The sequence below is a fragment of the Furipterus horrens genome, unplaced genomic scaffold (assembly GCF_987537825.1).
Source record: "Furipterus horrens unplaced genomic scaffold, mFurHor1.1.pri manual_scaffold_13, whole genome shotgun sequence".
NCBI classification, from domain to species: domain Eukaryota; kingdom Metazoa; phylum Chordata; class Mammalia; order Chiroptera; family Furipteridae; genus Furipterus; species Furipterus horrens.
Genome location: NW_028327183.1, coordinates 47,856,650 through 47,872,075, shown reverse-complemented (window position 1 = coordinate 47,872,075; position 15,426 = coordinate 47,856,650). Strand labels below are relative to the sequence as shown.

The window sequence follows — 15,426 nt, the reverse complement described above, 5'->3', positions numbered from 1 at the left end:
GTGCCACCAAAATGGTCATTTGGTGTTTTTGTCGGTCAGTCTGAGCGTGTCCTGGGAAGCAGAGCCCAGCCTTTATCTCCTGGCCCCAGAGCATCACGGGGAATGGAGTCCTGTCCTTGCTCCTCACTGTAGTGCATCAGGGGAGTTCATGCAGGCAGGTTGTCCCCCATACCTCTCCTGTCTCAGAGTCTGCGAGAAATGCAGACACGTCTCCACAGAACAACAAAGTGGTCTGGAGCTTTGGAGCCTGGGGGAAGAGACTGGAAGGTGGATGCTTAGGCGGGTGAGGCAGCAGGTTGAATCTGGAACTCAGAAATAGGTGCGGAGGTGACTTAGGTGGAAGCCCACATGGGACTTCCCCCAAGGTGGGGGCCTTGAATGCCTGGGCCCTACCTTGTGACCCCCCCCCATTCCAGGAGCCTGTGGAAAGGTGCCCCCCATGCACCCTTTGAAGGATAGACACTATGGGGAAGGGAAGATCTGTTAATAGATATAAAAATCTTTATATAAGTATAAAATATTAAATAAAACAATACATTAATTAATAATAACAACAGCGGCAGCCTTTGTCCAGCTTTCTCCTCTGGTTCTCGTAATTCTGTGAAACAGGAGGTTTCACAGCTGGGAAAACGGAGGCCCAGAGGAAACAGCACACTGGCCTAAGGCCACACAGACAGTCTTCAGGGCTGGGAGCTGAGGGAAGGGCGAAGGGGTCCCCTGGAGCCGGCCAGGGCAGGGAGAGTGTGGGGCTCACGTCCAGAGGAGAGTGCCCCCCCATAGTCTCGCAGTCATCAGTAGGGTGACTGTGAGGCTGAGGTGGGCAGGGCCAGGCCGGGGGGCACCCCCAGTGCGGGGCTGGCCGTCCTGGGCTGGGTGGTTACAGCCATTGCTGGGGCAGCAGGAGACACTGAGATGGGTCAGCCTGTACGCTTCCGCCACGTGGAGGTTCTGGCACCACGAGGGCGTTGCACAGCCTCTAACTGTGTAGTGCGGGTTCCCCAGCCCTGAGGAGAGAAAAGGCTGTGTGAGGTGCCCCGCTCGTGGGCTTGAGCGTCTCACTGGGTGACGAACCACCTTGTGGTGGACATCACCCGGAAAAAGCAGTTCTAAATGTGGTGCAAGGGATCGATCGGTGACGTCAAAGTTATTTTCATAATAGTGCCGAAACATCATCTGGCTTTTTTTCTCTCATAAGTATACAATGGTGTTTTCCAGAACCACCAGGACGTGTGATCTTGCAACAGACTGAATGCAGACGTAGATATGAAGATTCAGCTGTCTTCTATTAAGCCAGACAGTAAAGAGGCTTATTTGCAAAACTGTAGAACAATGCCAATCTTCTCGTTAAATTTTTTCATTTTGGAAAATACAGTCATTTTTTTCCATAAAAAGATGTTCACATGTAATGAGTTTTTAATTGTTATTTTAAAATAAATTAATGAATAGATCTTATAAAAATTTCTCAGTTTTAAATTCTAATGCAGCAAATATCTCTAGATATAACTGACGTAAAGAATAATTTTTAAGACTGTGCAGGAATCTTGACATCAAAAAGTTTGAGAATTCCTGGAACAGAGACCTTTCCAGAATGTCACAGGATGGAAGCCCAGAATGTCCATAGGGAGTCCCATCCCCAAAGAATTCCACATTCTATGGCAGGAATATCCATTTCCTAATGGACAAGTCCTAATTTCTTACTACAATTTGCATCCTGCTGAAGGAAGTCCCATAGGAAGATCCACCTCAATTATTAAGTCCAGCTAAACTGGAGGTTGATCTCTTGCAGACCTGCCCCGCCTCGGCCGCCAGTTAAGTATCCCCTTCCAATCTCCCAAAGGGCCTCACCATCACTGCCTGTGGCTTCCAGACATTGACTCATGGGGCCTCGGCAGTCAGTGAGGGAGGTCTCTTCCGAGGAACATCCATGGGTGCTGTTCCCCTCACAGCTGTAGCACTGGAGGCCATTCAATGGCAAGTTCTGAAGCTCCAGGACTTGGGAGAAGACAAGAGAAGGACGAAATTGGCACAGGGTTGGGGTGTAGGGAGGGATGTCCTCCTTCCTTGCAATGACTCCCAGCTCTCAGCCTGGGATGTCACAAAGCCCCCTTGTGGTCGGCACTGGAATGGTACTCTCTTTTCGGGGTTCACTGGGGCCTGTTGGGGAAGTTCCAACTCTCAGCTCCCCATGAGTCCCAGTCTGACCAGGCACTGGGCAAGCAGCTGGGTAAGGCGGAACAGTCCCCGCCCTCACAGAACTTACAATTTAGAGCGACACTGTCCCATGTGGTATATTCACTCGCCACATGCCGTTGTGTCTACATTGAAATTAACTAATAATAATTAGATAAAATGTAAAATTCAGTTCACATGTCAAGTGCTTCATAGGCATTTATGGTAGTGGCAACCATATTGCACAGTAAAGAGATAGAACATAGCCTTTTGTGGAAAGTCCTGTTGGACAGGACAGTTATAGAGACAGAATAACATAATGGATCTAGATTATATTGAAGGGGAGGGGCAGGGAAAGTTTCACTGAAGATGATACTTCAAGACTGAGAGCTGATGAATGAGAAATAGCCAGTCAGGTGAACTCTCTGGAAGATGTGTTCCTAGTGGAGGGCACTGCATGTGCAAAGGCCCTGTGGCAGGGCAGTGTTTGGCAATTGCAGAAACTAAATGAAGACCACGGGGCAGATAGGTGAGAAATTACATAGGGCATATACTATGGCCTTTAGATTTTATTCTAAGGCCAAGGGGAAGTGGTTAAAGTGTTTGAGGAAGGACAGTAACATGATCTTATTAACACTTTTTAAAGGTTTGATTTATTTATTTTTAGAGAGAGGGGAAGGGAGGGAGAAAGAGAGGGAGAGAAACACCCATGTGTGTGAGAAACATTCATCAGCTGCCTCCCACATGCATCCAAATGCGGACCTGGCCCGCAAGCCAGGCTTGTGCCCTGACTGGGAACCTTAACCAGCAACACACCCTGCCCCATCCCCCGCCCCTTGCACCTTGTTTGTTCACAGGCCGGTGCTCAATTCTGAGCCGCACCAGCTAGGACTCATTTGCCTTTCTAGAAATCTCTCTTGCTGCCGTGTTAAACATTGGCTTTAGGGGCTCAGCGGGACCAGAGAGCAGGTTGTTGCAACAATCTAAGCAAGAGGTCATGGTGGCTTAGAGCAGGATGCTAAGCAGCGGAAGGATTCAGGAGAGTGAAGGAAGCATCAAATGTGGGTCTTGGTGAGAGTTTGCTAGGCTCACTGAATTCTCACAAAATCCCCCTTGGAGGCAGGTCTTGCTATGTCCATCTTTCAGAGGAGGAAACGGAGACCCAGAGAGGAGGGGTTTGCCTGCGAGAGAGCGGCAATGTCCCTGGCAGCACCTCCCCAGCCCGGGCCCGGCCCTCACGCTGGGTCCCCTGCCCCTTACCTGGGCCCCCATTGCATTTGGTGGTGTTGCAGCACCTCAGGAAATGGAAGGTGTGGTTGTTGTGGAAGCCGGTGGGGCCTGGGCAGCCCGGAAGGTTGCCACAGCCTCGGGAGTGGTTCTCATCCCCTGGACTCTCTGTGGGGGGCAGAGGAGAGAGGTTGGACTGTTGATGAAGGGCGGGGACTGGATTTGCCCATCGCAGAAGCCACCTGTCCACTCTCTGCCTCATCCTTCATTATAGGAAACCTCGTTTTCTCTGGGGCAGTCACATATCCAGCCAAAGGTCACCTCGGTAGCCATAATCATGTGGCCAAGTTCTGGCCAATGCGATATATGTAGAAAGGTTTATGGGACTTCTAGGAGAACCTTTACAAAAGGAGACATGCCCCTTTTTTGCCCTTTCTTGTTACCGTCCTTCTTCCTGGAACTTGGACATGAGGCCTGGAACTCGGGCAGCTATTTTGGACTATGAGGTAATCTTGAGAATGGAAGCAATATGTAAGAAATGAGAAAGGAGCCCTGGCTGGTGTGTCTCGGTTGGTTGGAGCACCATCTAGTAGACCAAAAGGTCATGGGTTCGATACTCAGTCCAGGCATAAACAAGAAGGCAACCAATCAATGTTTCTCTCTAGCATCAATGTCTGTCTGTCTCTCTTTCTCTTTCTCCCCACTTTTCTCAAAAAAAAAAAAAAAAAAAAAAAAAGGCAATAGGAAAATGTCCTTGGGTGAGGATAAAAATTTTTTAAATAAAAAATAAAATTAAAAACCAGAACAGTCCTGACTGGGGTGGCTCAGTGGTTCAATTCCCAGTCAGGGCACATGCTTAGGTTGTGGGCCAGGTCCCCAGTTGGGGGCCTGCAAGAGGCAATCACACATTGATGTTTCTGTCCCTCTCTCTCTTCCTTCCCCTCTCTCTAAAAATAAATAATAAATAAAATCTAAAATAAATAAATAAATAAAACAAAATAATTAGTCCCTTAAAAAGAAAAAGAAATGAGGAAGCGTCTGGGTTACTGGTGACTGTGGAAGGATCCTTGTGGCCCTGGACTTCCTGTCACTGGGCTTTCTGTGTGTGAGAAAACTAACCTACCTTGCCTAAATCCGTGTTATGTGGGGACTTAAATGCAGCCTTGGGGAGGAGCAAAGCAGGGAGGAGGAGTTACTGGCAGGTTAGGGCTCACCTTCCCAGCTCCGGTGGGTCACCACGTCCAGGCACTGCTCTTGAGGGCTGCGGCACTGCAGACTCTTGTCCCAGCCCCTCTCACAGCTCAGGTCTGAAGAGGAGCAGGAAACACATTCGAGGTACCGGCTTCGGGAAAAGGTGGGAGCCCGGCCTGATTGGGGAGGGACAGCAAGGTGAGTCCATGCAGAGAGTCCTGGAGATCCAGCTCCCTGGAAGACTCACCCCAGCTTCAATTCCTCCTTATCCCACTCTTAGGTCAATCATCAAGCCCTGGCCATTCTGAATCTTTCTAGAACCCATTCCCTCCATTCCGGTCCCATGACTAGGTCCAACTCAGACTTTCTTCAATACCAGCGTCCTCCCTGGCCTCCCAGTTTGCATTCTTTCCACGCCCAGCCCCCAGGCAGCCCCACACACGGCCCTAGAAGGATGTTTCTAATACTCAACTGTGAACTTGTTTCTCTTCTGCTCAAAACCCTTCCATGGCTCCCCAGTGCCCCCAGCATAAAATCTATGATGCTAAGCGTGTCATTCAAAGCCCATCAAAGACTGGGTCCTGGCTTCCTCTCCTGCCTCATCTCCCTCCACTAGCCCCTCCACACGACTCCCCACAGTCCCCCAACATGCACGCTGCTGCATCCAGCCTTGCTGTTGCCTTGCTCCCTCCTTTCTCGCTCTCCTACTCATTCTTCAGGCATCATCTTCTCCGATTTTACCTTCCCCAAGAAGCTCTTCCTGACCTTTTAGGCTGGATCAGGTGCCTCTCTGGGGTCTCCAATCCCAGCCCTGCTCACTCTGGGTCATCCTTGTCTGGTGACAGGCTTGTTACCCTCAGTGCACTCTGAGCCCCAGGAAAGCTGGGCCAAGGCTGCCCGGTCACTACCCTGTCCCAGCACCACCCAGCAGAAGGCCTAAGCCAGAGAAGATACTGAGTACATATTCACTGAGTGAATGAATCGTTACTTAAGACCCTTCTATTGCTCCCTTAGGTAGCCAGTGTCCAGGAGAGCCCCCAGCGAGCCCTGCTTCTTGGTATTTATGCCCTTGTGTAGTGCTTTACCATAAAGAACAGAGCCGACCTGTGTAACCAAAAGGATACTGTGGCAATGATGATGTGTGATTTCTGCCCTAGATTGAAAAAGATATTGCAACTTTTCCCCAGCTCGCTCTTAGATCATTTGCTCTGGGGGCTGCCAGCTGCCATATTGTAAGGACACTCAAGCAGCCCCATGGCAAGGTCCATTTGGTGGGAACTGAGGCCTTTGCCAAAGCCAAGCAAGCGGATCATCCATGGGAGTGAAGCTACCCTGGGATCCTTCAGATGACTGGAGCTCTGCTGTCATCTTGACTACAACCAACATGAAAGATGCGGAACCATCTAACGAAGCCACTCCAGGTTCTCGACCTTCAGAAACTTTGTGAAATAATGCATGCTTGTTTTTGTTTTATGTTTGGGAACCATCTATAACGCAGCAATAGATAATTAATTCACTACCCAAGTGTCTCAGGGATCAAAGCTTCACTTGATTGATCCGTGATAACTTTGCTTCTCACATGGACCTTTCAGGTCAGGCCAAATGAAGGAGTCACTTTTCCCTGGATTCAGCGGTCATTCCTCTGTCCAGGCCTTGGCTCACACCATCTCTAAGCCTGGCATGCCCGCCCCTTCCTGACCCCAGATATCCAAGTTGAATTGAGGCCAAGTCTTAGAGAAATCTCATCCAAGCCCTCAACTGGCAAGTGAGCCGCTGTAATTAGCTAAATCAATTACATCAAAGGCCTAATCTCACCCCCTCAGAGAAAAATAACTCAAAGGCCAACAACAATCCAAGTCCTCTCACATGAAATTCAATGAAAATGAAAACACAAATTGCCCTCACTGCTAAAATAGCTGTCTCATATCACCCATGGGTCTCCTTTGGGGACTATCCTTACATCGCTCTTCTAAATGTGGGGGATCCTCAGGGTTCTGTCCCGGGCCCTTTACATTTCTCTCAGTGCACACTCCCTCCCATGGGGATGTTAGCTGTGGGTATGGCTTCACTTCTGTCTACCTGCTGAAGGCAAGACTTCTCTCTGAGCTCCACCTATATACCCAGCTGCCTCCTGGAGGCCTGGCTATCTCTTAAACCCCCGAATCTCTACATGCCCCAAGTGAAATTCTCCATCTTCTCCCCAGACCTGCTCCTTCTCCCGAATTCCACATCTCCAGGGTGGCCCCATCCCGTCCTCCAGGGCAGAAACCTGGCAGACTCCTTGATCCTCCACATCTAGGTATCAACCTGGCTTTTCTACTGCCCTGTTGTCTGTCCTTCAGTCCTTTTGCTCTGCTAGTTCTGATCTCTATGGAGCACTTTTATCAAGTTCCTAATTACAATATCTGTTTTCTATTCCAGAATTCTGCTAAAACTTATCCTTTCCTCCATTTTCTTGAATATATTGATGATAGCTATTATAAAGTTCCCTATCTAATAACTCCAATATCTGAGTCGTTATGAGTCTGTTTCTATTGTTGGATTTTTTTTGCTTGGTTTCTGGTCCATTGGTCCATTTTCTTTTCTTCAGGCTACCTTGTAAGTTTTGATTAGATGCCAGACATTATAGATGAAAATTTGGAAAGACTCTGCATGATGTATCTTTTTCCAAAGAGGGTTAGGTTTTCTTTCTGCTGAAGATTGGAAGTAGGTATTTTTAGGGCTGGTCTATTTCAGTTTTGCTCCTGCTCCAAGGCTGTGGCCTCAGAGAAAAGCTGTAGATGGTTACCAAGGCCTCTCCTGCCAGCTTGGCAACTTGGGTCTCCTCAGCATCCTATGCCTGCTGGAATCCTTGCTCCATTCCGTAGCTTCCCAGATACTATTTGCGGCTGAGTTTCTTCGAGTCTCACCATATGCATGTACAACTTGCCAATGACTGAGGGAAGTCATCTGCAGATGTGGGGACCCCCTTTTCTGTGGTTCCATGCATTCCAGGATTTTACCTCTCATTTTCTAGACACTCTGGTAGTCCCAGATGCCACCTGTGTCTTTCTGGTCTAATGACGATCTCTCTCCATTTGGGTTGTATTTCCCCTCCACAGCAGCAAATTGGAAAGTGCACTCAAGGAAAACCCAGGTTGTCTGTGGAACTCAACTTCTGTGCTTCCCTATTTCAAAGATTGTAGCACCTTAACTTCCTCTCTCCATCTGCTGCCTTTCAGTGACTTCAAACAACTGTTCATAATCCATCCAGCTTTCATAGCTGTTAATGGTGAGGCTTTAGTCTTATACAATTGACTCCATTGCGACCAGAACTACAAAACCACTGCCATGTCTAATCTACCACGAAATCTTGCTCTCCTGCTGGTAAATAGCCCCCAAATCTATCCACTTCTGTCCATCCTCAGGGTTGACACTCTAATGCACCTACCTTCATCTTCACCTGGACAACCTCATCCACTTTCAGTTGGTCTCCCCTTTCCAACCTTCCCTCCATCACAGTATCCCTAATTACCTCATCCCTCATCACCTCACCCCTCCATCACCTCATCCCTCATCACCTCATCCCTCTGTCTGTCACCTCATCCCTCGTCACCTCATCCCTCATCACCTCATCCCTCATCACCTCATCCCTCCATCACATCATCCCTCATCACCTCATCCCTCATCACCTCATCCCTTATCACCTCACCCCTCATCACCTCATCCCTCCATCACATCATCCCTCAACACCTCATCCCTCCGTCACCTCATTCCTCAACACCTCATCCCTCCATCACCTCACCTATCCATCTCCTCATCCCTCATCACCTCATCCCTCTGTCACCTCATCCCTCATCACCTCATCCCTCCATCACCTCATCCCTCATCACCTCATCCCTCTGTCACCTCATCCCTCATCACCTCATCCCTCCATCACCTCATCCCTCATCACCTCATCCCTCCGTCACCTCATCCCTCATCACCTCATCCTGCATCACCTCATCCCTCCATCACCTCATCCCTCCATCACATCATCCCTCATCACCTCATCCCTCCATCACCTCATCCCTCAACACCTCATCCCTCCATCACCTCACCTATCCATCACCTCATCCCTCATCACCTCATCCCTCATCATCTCATCCCTCATCACCTCATCCGTCATTACCTCATCCCTCCATCACCTCATCCCTCATCACCTCATCCCTCATCACCTCATCCCTCATCACCTCATCCCTCCGTCACCTCATCCCTCCGTCACCTCATCCCTCATCACCTCATCCCTCATCACCTCATCCCTCATCACCTCATCCCTCCGTCACCTCATCCCTCTGTCACCTCATCCCTCTGTCACCTCATCCCTCATCACCTCATCCCTCCATCACCTCATCCCTCATCACCTCATCCCTCCATCACATCATCCCTCATCACCTCATCCCTCATCACCTCATCCCTCCATCACCTCATCCCTCATCACCTCATCCCTCATCACCTCATCCCTCATCACCTCATCCCTCCGTCACCTCATCCCTCCGTCACCTCATCCCTCATCACCTCATCCCTCATCACCTCATCCCTCATCACCTCATCCCTCCGTCACCTCATCCCTCTGTCACCTCATCCCTCTGTCACCTCATCCCTCATCACCTCATCCCTCCATCACCTCATCCCTCATCACCTCATCCCTCCATCACATCATCCCTCATCACCTCATCCCTCCATCACCTCATCCCTCAACACCTCATCCCTCCATCACCTCACCTATTCATCACCTCATCCCTCATCACCTCATCCCTCATCATCTCATCCCTCATCACCTCATCCGTCATTACCTCATCCCTCCATCACCTCATCCCTCATCACCTCATCCCTCCATCACCTCATCCCTCATCACCTCATCCCTCCATCACATCATCCCTCATCACCTCATCCCTCCATCACCTCATCCCTCAACACCTCATCCCTCCATCACCTCACCTATTCATCACCTCATCCCTCATCACCTCATCCCTCATCATCTCATCCCTCATCACCTCATCCGTCATTACCTCATCCCTCCATCACCTCATCCCTCATCACCTCATCCCCCATCATCTCATCCCTCATCGCCTCATCCCTCCATCACCTCTCTTCTCCATCACCTCATCCCTCATCACCTCACCCCTCCATCACCTCACCTCTCCATCACCTCATCCCTCCATCACCTCACCTCTTCATTACCTCATCCCGCATCATGTCATCCCTCTGTCACCACACCCCTCTGTCACCTCACCTCCCCATCACCTCATCCCTCCATCACCTCACCTATTCATCACCTCATCCCTCATCACCTCATCCCTCTGTCACCTCATCCCTCATCACCTCATCCCCCATCATCTCATCCCTCATCGCCTCATCCCTCCATCACCTCTCCTCTCCATCACCTCATCCCTCATCACCTCACCCCTCCATCACCTCACCTCTCCATCACCTCATCCCTCCATCACCTCACCTCTTCATTACCTCATCCCTCATCATGTCATCCCTCTGTCACCACACCCCTCTGTCACCTCACCTCTCCATCACCTCACCTCTCCATCACCTCATCCCCCATCACCTCACCCCTCCATCACCTCACCTCTCCATCACCTCATCCGTCCATCACCTCACCTCTTCATTACCTCATCCCTCATCACATCATCCCTCTGTCACCACACCCCTCTGTCACCTCACCTCTCCATCACCTCATCCCTCCATCACCTCATCTTCCCAATCTCTCTTTCACTCTGAGGTCAAAATAATATATTAAATATACAAATCCGATTGGAACACTCTGCTTAAAACCCTTTCGTGACCTCCCACCAGTCCCCAGATGAAGTCTATGTTCCTCCTGACAGCCTAGAAGGCCCTGTGTAATAAGTATGACCCTGACACTTTCACCAGCTGTCTAGCCTCATTCTTCTCTTTCTCCAACCATGCTACTTCCACCCACCTCTGGGCTTTGGTATCTGCTGCTCCCTTTACCTGGAAAACCCTTTCCACTGTCTTTTTAACAGGCTGACTCCTACTCATCCCTCAAGATCCAACTTAGCTGTTGCCTCCTGTAGGAAACCTTCCCTGGCCTGAGTCGAGTATCTCCTCGAGGGTCCCACAGCCCCTACTCTTCACCTGTCCCAGCCCCGACCACTCTGGCCTCTGTTTTCCCCATCTCAGCCCTGACAATTCTGGACTGTGCTTCCCCGTGACAGCTCTGACCTCTCTGGTCTCTGTGTCCCCCCTGCCTGTGCTTCTCCCATCCCGGCTGTGATTACTGTGGCAGTCGATGTCTGGTGATGGATCTGTCACACCCTGCCCCCTCCACTGGACTGTGAGCCCCATAGGGGCAGGGCCCAAGGCTGTCTTGGTCACATCTGTGTCCCAGTATCACTTATGTACAGGATGTGGGGTTTAACCAACTCTTCTAGTCACCACAAGCAGGATAAGATGGCATTAGAAATGCATCAGTTATTAAGTGACTGAATTGACAGCTGCTGCCCCGAGCTCTCTGGTGGACCTCCACCCCCTCTCAATTCTTCCTTTAGAATCCCCATGTCCCCAGGATCCAACAGCTTGTGGCACCAGGCCCAGCAGGGACCCTCCAGAGGTCTCTTCCAATGGACCAATGCCTTCTGCACTGACCTATACCATCAAATATTTCAAATATTATATCTTATTTAGAAGCATTACTTAGACTCAATTATTAGTGCTTTCCTTAAGCGTATCTAACCAAGAGAGGGGGCCAGTGTCCTCTCTCGTCACTTCCTTCCCACTAACATAAAAATTTGAGGTCAGGATGGATGGAGAACAAGAACAAAGCAGTACACACACAGGCTTCTGCTTGCGCACGGCATTGTGACTGGACTGGCCTTAACCAATTTCCTTCCTCATTAGGGCCTGAAAGAGGAACCTCTGCCTGTCTCTAACAGGGATCAGTTTCTTCCCCACCCTTCCTCTTCTGTGGGAACTTCAGGAGTTGAAACCTTTCTAAGTCTTTTTCATAAACTGACCGAAGCCTCAAGCCACCAAACTCAACAGGAGGGTTTATGGAAGAGTTTCCTCACATTCTCTCTCACTGCCCAAGCCAAGGACCATCTATTGTAGGGAAATTTCTGGGCCTACTGTAGCCTGTGATCCCCTCCTTTTTGACTTCCTGTAAGAATTTTGAGTCTTGGGTTTCTCTGATCTTTGCATCCTGGTCCCTTAGCATCCGCTGCCTGAACCAGTTCCTGCTCCCCTGGGAAAAGTTACATGACAAATCATCAGTGAGATACTGCATCTACTTCTCGAGCGGGTGTATGTGTGCGTAGCTTCTTAAGGGCAGGTGTTGCATCTTACACATAACAACCATAAAAACAAGCACGTATGGGATGGGATAGGGCTCAGGCACGGGGATGAGATGGAGTTGACTTAGGGATGGGGTGAGAGATATGTCTGGAATAAGGATGAGTTTGAGTTGGAGGGTGTTGGGAGTAAAGTGAGTTTGGGGGTGGGATCGGAGGTGAGGTTGGGGTGGGGCTGGGAATGGGGCTGGGCTGGAGATGAGTTTGGGATAAGGAAGGGTTTGAGTTGGGGTTGGTCCTGGCGTAAGGCGTAGAGTTGGGGTGGCATAGGACTGAGGATAGGATGGGGATGAGGATGCGGCTGAGTTGAGGCTACTGTGGGGTTGTGCACAGCAAGGGTTGTCCTACTTACTGGGGCTGGGCTGGTTGCACAAATCGGACCCACACACGGCCTCTGTCAGGGTGATGATCTGCATGCCTGTCCGGTAGCTCATGGTCCTGTTGGTCTTCTCGGAGGGGGCACAGCCTGACTCCATCACCGCCAGCTCTTCACCTTCTGTGAGGAATGCATCTTTTTCACCCCAGAGGCTCCCCTGGGCCCCACCAGCCTCTAACGCTCCTGGTCTTAAGGTAACCCACTCCCGTGGCTGAATCCCAGGTCTCTACTCTTGTTTGGGTCCAACTCTAGAGTTACCTGCCCCCCACCCCCCAACAGGGAGCCCACTTTCTCTCAGCAACAACACTATCACTGGGACCTTTCTGGATCCATCAACCTCTCCCTCCCTGCTTAGTGATCTTAGCAAGGAGATACTTCTCATAGAAATTTTTAAAGGAAAATGCCTTAAGCTTACCCCAAAGTATAAGACAATGGTTTAACAAATATTGTGTATTCATCATCCAACTTTATAAAATATTAGCATTTTGCTATATTTGTTTCAGATATCTAAAAAATAAACTAAAAAGTACAGTGAAAGCCCCCGCCCCATTGCATTCCCCTATGCCCTGTCCAGAGCCAGCCATGGGTGCAGGTAATTCTTACACATTCTGTGCATGATAACATCCACTGTTGTTTTATATAGTTTACACTTTATATTGAAAGGTATCATACTCTGCAACATGCTTTTTTCTCGCAACCTTGTTTTTGAGATGTATCCATGTTAATAACCCGCAGCTCTAGTTTCTTCATTTAAACTGCTGCATGGTATTTCATTATTTGATTACACCATAATTTTCTCCTCTGCTGCTGAGTGACTTCAGGGTGTTTCCAATTTACCATTTCACAAACCTTACTGTTAAGAACATTCTTCAACATGTGTCCCTGGGCACCTGGGCCAAGGTTCTTTGGTGTTTCTATGGTTCTACGAGGTGAGATGCTGGCTGTAGGGTACTCGAATCTTCCTCTATACAAGATGTTACCAAATCTCTTTGTGGGGTAGATGCACCACTTAACTCCTAAAAGCAGGGTCTGTAGTTCCACATCCTCACCAACCCCAGGGGTGGCAGATTCAGATTTTTAAATGCTTGTCAGTCTGGTAGGGGTGGAACAGGGTACCTTTGTCTTTTGGTTTGCATTATCCTGATAGCTGGTGAGACAAGGTTTTTGGGTCACTTGCATCCCCTCTGGCGCTGGAGCGGAGGAGCTTACCTTCCCATATGCGCAGGACCGTGGTCCTGCAGAGATCCTGGCCAGGGGCACACTCTTCCACCTGGCATTTCCCGGTCCTGTCACACTGCCTGCACCGCAAGCCCCAGGTGGCTGGGGGGAGAGGGAGGAGACCGCAGCAGAGTTTATTATATAGTTCTTCTCGTCCGTCCCCTGATGTCCCAATACCAGGACCAGGTCTCCCAGCCCTGTGCACTCAGGTTTGTGCTCCACGTTCTGCCAGCCCCTGGGTTCCAACGCTGAATTTGGGCTAGCTGCACTTCTAGTCTATCTCTAGCTCAAGGTCTCCTCTCCTCACTTCTTTCCTAAGAGGTCCTTTCCTAAAAGTCCTTTCCTGAAGTCTTGCCCTCGCTCATTTTTCCCTTGAAATCTGTCCGCGTGTGGGGCCTATCCGAAAAGTCCCATCCCCACCCTCTCTGTCCATCTGGACATTCAAGCTCGGCTCTCCCATCCCGCCGACCCTCGATCTACTCCGCCAGCTCCCCCAGGGGCGTCCTATCCTCACCCTACTCCGGCGGACCTTTACGTTCCACCCCCACCCCTACCCCTTTCCCCCTGCCCTTTACTAGCTATACCCCGCACACTAACTTCCCCAGGTTCTACTTCCCTCCAAAGCCTCTCCCCAACGTTTCCTCCGGCCCATCAGCCCACCCCGAATTTTTAACCCCGTACGTCAGCCCTTCCAATATTCTAACCCCAATCACTTTGTAGCTCGCACTATTGCCTCTGGCACTTCTCTCCCCGCTCATTAGCTCCTCCCCAGGTTCTCTCCCCGCCCACTAGCTCCTCCCCGAGGTTCTCTCCCCGCCCACTAGCTCCTCCCCGAGGTTGTCTCCCCGCCCACTAGTTCCTCCCGGAGGGTATAGCTCTGCAGCTCGCCCGCCCGCTCCAAGGCCGATTCCCGGACCACTAGATTCCTAGTGGGTCCCTGCCTCCTCCAAATTCCGAGTCCTCCACAGTCATTACTCATTCTTGGTCTCCAACAGTCGGGAGAGCTTTCCAGGTTATTCATTGACAAAATTCCTCAACCCCAAACAACCCCTCCCTTCCACCCCACCTTGACGCAGTTCCTTCTCTATTCCCTCTAGTTTTATTAACCCTTTCCCCTTACGTTTTCTGGGGAAAGTAGGTGAGAGGGTCCTCGAGGGACACCCTGGGTCACCAGCCCCTGGCTCCGTGACGCTCGGCCTGACTCTTTGTATCTTGTGTGAAATACGCTGTCCACCCTATGTTTGGGGATGGGGGCGGGGGCGTGGGTTGTTCAACAGAGTGGAGAGAGCCATGGATGCCCCTGCGGGGATCAGAATCCGACGCATTCAAGAACTGACTGTGTGACGTCGCACCAGTTACTTAACCTCTCTGTGCCTCAGTTTCCTTCTGTGTGAAACAGGGTTAAAATATAGTTCTGCCCGCCCAGTTAGAAATTGCAAGTAAGGAGCTTAGAGGAGGGCCCGGAATAAACGGCACTCACTAAACGGTGGTTGTTGTTAAATGCCACCTCTCAACTCCTATTTCCTGAGTACCTACTGTGTGACAGATACTGTGCCACGTGGGGCTGCAGACAGCAGGAGAACTATTATTTGCGTGGATGGGCTGGGGACTGAACTCCCCTCCTCCTCCTCCAATTCACCAGACTACGAGTCCGCCTCTTCTCCCCTCTCCTCCCTTCCCCGCGGTCAGACCCAGTTCCCAGAGCAGGTGTTGGGACCCAGTCTCTACCTGGAATACAGGTTTGAACCAACAGCAGCAGCGGCAGCAGCAGCAGCAGCGGGACGCCCATGTCCGGCAATGGCTCCCGTCCGCGGCCTCCCTACCCCTCTGAGTCTAGCCCCGGGAAGGAGACAATTTTGTGGTCCCGGGGACTCCTCCCAGACGTTTTGCGAAAGAGCGAGTCAG

At 50.4% G+C, this 15,426-nt stretch overlaps 1 protein-coding gene across 1 annotated transcript; it reads right to left on the bottom strand.

Moving 5' to 3' along the window:
• Positions 1 to 479: 479 nt before the first annotated feature.
• PLAUR (plasminogen activator, urokinase receptor) lies at positions 480 to 15,426 on the bottom strand. The gene is made up of 7 exons (XM_090260179.1): positions 15,250 to 15,426; positions 13,513 to 13,623; positions 12,280 to 12,423; positions 4,611 to 4,763; positions 3,430 to 3,564; positions 1,846 to 1,992; positions 480 to 1,004 (listed from the first exon to the last, which is right to left on the bottom strand). The coding sequence occupies exons 1-7, from the start codon at positions 15,308 to 15,310 to the stop codon at positions 751 to 753; spliced, it is 1,005 nt and encodes a 334-aa protein (XP_090116305.1). The 5' UTR covers positions 15,311 to 15,426; the 3' UTR covers positions 480 to 750.

Coding starts and splice junctions, on each gene's coding strand:
- PLAUR (XM_090260179.1), bottom strand. CDS start 15,310: ATGGGCGTCCCGCTGCTGCTGCTGCTGCCGCTGCTGCTGTTGGTTCAA. Junction 3,565..4,610: donor GACCCACCGGAGCTGGGAAG/GTGAGCCCTAAC, acceptor TGCCCCCCACAG/AGAGTCCAGGGGATGAGAAC. Junction 1,993..3,429: donor CAAATGCAATGGGGGCCCAG/GTAAGGGGCAGG, acceptor TCTTCTCCCAAG/TCCTGGAGCTTCAGAACTTG.